General features: G+C 34.6%; 1 protein-coding gene across 1 annotated transcript; it reads right to left on the bottom strand.

The window, feature by feature from the left end:
* Nucleotides 1-1,208: 1,208 nt before the first annotated feature.
* LOC111896400 (uncharacterized mitochondrial protein AtMg00810-like) lies at nucleotides 1,209-2,081 on the bottom strand. The gene is made up of 3 exons (XM_023892394.1): nucleotides 2,015-2,081; nucleotides 1,788-1,847; nucleotides 1,209-1,525 (listed from the first exon to the last, which is right to left on the bottom strand). Exons 1-3 carry the CDS (start codon nucleotides 2,079-2,081, stop codon nucleotides 1,209-1,211), a joined length of 444 nt encoding a protein of 147 aa, XP_023748162.1.
* Between the last annotated feature and the right edge of the window lie 1,932 nt (nucleotides 2,082-4,013).

Below are 4,013 nucleotides of genomic sequence, written 5' to 3'. Positions count from 1 at the left end.
TATCAATACGACACTGATTTTAATTGGGATAAAAACAATTAGTTAAGCAGGGAAAAATTAACCATATAGAGAATACAATTGAGTGAAAGTAATCGAAATGTATTTCGATTTGACATGTTTTTGTATATAATCGAAGAAATATAAGGAATATGTATATCATATCATATTTTTAGCTGATCGTTTCTCTTCAAAATCTACAATTTGGTTTTATTTGAAATGTAAACAATAATATAAGGGTTTTTCTGAACATAAAAATAATATAAGGGTTTTTCTGTATATATATATATAATTGGTTGGGTTTTTCTGTATTTTTCCCTTTTTATGGAATTTTTTTCATATTTAAACTTTAAAATCGTGGATGACTACTTCATTAATGTGGTTAAATTTTAGGACTTTTCCGTAAATATGACATAAATGCATTTATCATTTATGTCATGTAATGCACAAGGCCATGTATATGATTATGTTAAGAAAATAACCTATGATACGAAATGGATACATGGGTAAGTAATCGGATGACTATAAGGACCTTCTAAGAGTACTTAAAGAGATAGAATATATAAGAGATAATCAGTTTAGAAAAAGATCTATATGTAAAGAGCTACACAAGATGCTAATTTCGAAACACACACACACACACACATATATATATATATATATATATATATATATATATTGATATACATATTGAAAACTAACAAGATATAGAACAGACAGATTTCATATTATTATCAAATGAGAAGTACAAAGATACAATGAAAGGAAAAGACATAATATGTAGAGTAGCTAAATAGGTTTCTAGCTAATGGGCCAACATAAGACCCAATACAAAATAAAGCCCATAATCTTATTAGACTAACACCCCCTCAAACTCACAATGCAATAACAATAAACATTGAGATTTTGTTAGACACAAAATTAAATCGAGGAGCCGTCCATGGGTTCGTAAGAATATCAACAATTTGCAAAGTGGAGCAAGCATAAGGAAGAGAGGTAGTTCCCTTCTAGAGATCATGTCGTGTAAAATGGCAATCGATCTCAATGTGTTTTGTGCGTTCGTGAAACACTGAATTCTTGGCAATCATTATCGCACTCTCATTTTCACAATACAAACGGGTAGGCCGAGAGATGTGAGCGCCCATATTTGCAAGACGCCATCTCAACGAAACAATCTCACAAGTGGCGATTGCCATGGCTTGATACTCAGATTATGTAGAAGATTGAGAGACAACATCTTGTTTCTTGTTTTTCCATGATATTAATGAATCTCCAAGAAAAAACACAATACCCAATAGTGGAATTACGATCATAAATAGCACTATCCCAATTTCCATCGTTGTCGTCAAATACTCAAGAGATGATGTAGATGGAAACAAAAGAGTGCAGAACTGAGTACCATACAGATATCTCAAAATACAAAGAACAACTGCCCAATGAACAATAGTATGAGTAGTAACAAACTGGCTAACCACATGAACGGCATGAGCAATATCCGGTCTAGTGACAGTCAGGTAAACCAAACTCCCTATAATGTTACGATAAAGGCGTGAATATGATAATCGGACACCATCAGTTCGAGAGTACTTTGAATTACTCTCTACATAAGTAATAACTATCTGATTATCCGTGAGTCAGGCGCGTTCAAACAAATCTGAAATATACTTCGTTTAAGATAAAAGATAACCCTTTGGAGAGTGAGAAAATTCAATCCCCAAGAAATATAGTAGCAAACCCAAGTCTTTCATAGCAAAACGGTGAGCCAAATCACGCTTTAAAGAATCATATACCATCATGATCATCACCCGTAATAATCATGTCATCGAGATATAAGGAGAGAATAATCCGACCTGCATTCGTAAATCAAATAATTAGAGTTGATTCATGGTTACTTGGTATTGAAAACCAAGTGAAGTAATCATCGTAGAAAATTTCTCAAACCAAGCACGAGAAGCTTGTTTGAGGCCATATAGTGCCTTCCGAAGTCGATAAAATTCAGCTAGTTGGTGAGAAATACCAGGGGGAGGAGACATGTATACTTCCTCATGAAGATCACCATTGAAGAACGCATTCTTGACATCCATATGATAAATCTTCCCTTAGCGAATGGAAAAAACTACAAACAAGGTGTGAACAGCCGTCATTTTTGCAACATGAGAAAACGTCTCCTGATAATCCATACTATACTTTTGCGCGTACCTTTTCACAACAAGTTTAGCTTTATAATGTTCAACGGATCCATCATACATTGTTTTGATTTTATATACCCAAGGAGAACCAATCGTGTGCTTTTCGAGCGGAAGCGAAACCAAATCCCGTGTATGAGTCTGATAAAGAGCTGCAAGTTCCTTAACTATAGCGATCTGCCACATGGGATCATAATCGACCTCTTTGTTGGATGCTAGCTCAGAGGGAGGATGTACATGGGCATTAAAGGAGGCAAACACTGGTGAGTAATAGGAATAGACAATGTCAGGAAGCTTTGTGGACTTTTGATTATGATAAGACCTCGATGGAGGGGGGTCTTGATGATCGATAGGTAGAGGATCAACGATAGGTGGTGGATCAGCAGCAGGTGGTTGATCAGGGACATGTGTTGGATCATCAATGTCAATGCTAAATGGATCAATAATATGAATCTCCTCTTGGGTTGCACCGTGTGACTGAACAGGAATGCTATAGAAAGGAATATGATCCAAAAAGGTTACACTGCGAGAGACATACAATATCTAATTTGAAGGTTCGTAGCATCGATAACCTTTCTGACCAATAATATATCCGATAAAATCCACTGGTTTTGATCCTACTTTTAAATTATAAACTTAGCACACAAAGGCAGTGAACCTGTCTTTTAGTGGTATAGTTGGACAAGTAGAGTGTCGAACTCAGGGAATGGAAATTAAACTAATAACTAATTTTAACTAAGTAAGTAATAAAAGTAAAGGTTTTTCTCTAGTTTTACAAGACTAGAAACTTAAACACACCACCTAACAAGTGATTAAATAAAAATTAAAACACGTAAAAATTCACCAAATTTGATAAAGAGTTTCTGTTTAGGTCCAACCAATTCACTCCTATGGTTATTTGTGTAATAATGTGATAAATTAATTGTTATTGGTTACCAACTATAGTGGTTAGATTCATGTTCACTAATACTAACCCTTAGACAATTAATCAATTCAAGCAGTGGCCAATTGTTTAAACTAATTAATTCCCTAGTTGAATTATTTGGATTAAATAAGATTTGTAATTGGTTAATCAAGTGGGTGTTTCAATTAACCTCTTGTTTGTTGGTTTCTCAAACAAGCTTACACATTAATTTACCCATTCTCTTATTAATTCTAGTTTCATGTTCATTATTCCTAGACATATGATAAAGTGGTCACATAAACATATGAGGTTAACAACTAACAGATGTTCATGCAGCTTAATTGTCTTCCAATTAACAGAAAATAGTTGTGGTTAATGCATAAGGTTCTTTAACAAACTTAATTTAATAAAATCACCAATAAACAATTAACAAAAGTAATAATTAAACATAGGAGTAATGTGGTTCTTCCTAAATAGAAACCATCCGAATTTTAGGTCATGATTACGAAGAAAACAAGCTCAAGCACGAATTTGATTAAGCTAAACATAATTCAATCCTAAGATTAAATGGAAAATATAACCTAATTCGCCTCGAAACTTCAAAGATCAAAGGTTAGGGTTCTTCAGGTCTTCAAAGGTTTCTCCAATCATAGCTCTATCTCCAAGGAAGCCAGAAAAGTCCCTCCATTCGGATTAAGACCCCATATTTATAGTTATCACTAAACAGGGGCTACTCGGCGAGTAGGTCGTGGACTCGCCGAGTACCAGTGAGAAATCCGTGTACGGTAAGGATTTTTGACTTTTCTTCGGGAACATTCTCATGGACTCACCGAGTTTGTGCGTGGAGTAGGTGTGTGGTTTTTCCTTTTTCTTCATTCTTTGGTCTCTAATCGCTTCTCCTTATTCCTTTTTGCTTCCAAGCATGT

The sequence above is a fragment of the Lactuca sativa genome, chromosome 9 (assembly GCF_002870075.4).
Source record: "Lactuca sativa cultivar Salinas chromosome 9, Lsat_Salinas_v11, whole genome shotgun sequence".
Classification (NCBI taxonomy): domain Eukaryota; kingdom Viridiplantae; phylum Streptophyta; class Magnoliopsida; order Asterales; family Asteraceae; genus Lactuca; species Lactuca sativa.
This window is presented reverse-complemented; position numbering and strand designations above follow the sequence as displayed.

Coding starts and splice junctions, on each gene's coding strand:
- LOC111896400 (XM_023892394.1), bottom strand. CDS start 2,081: ATGGATGTCAAGAATGCGTTCTTCAATGGTGATCTTCATGAGGAAGTA. Junction 1,848..2,014: donor ATACATGTCTCCTCCCCCTG/GTATTTCTCACC, acceptor TTACGAATGCAG/GTCGGATTATTCTCTCCTTA. Junction 1,526..1,787: donor TACGGGTGATGATCATGATG/GTATATGATTCT, acceptor GTAACATTATAG/GGAGTTTGGTTTACCTGACT.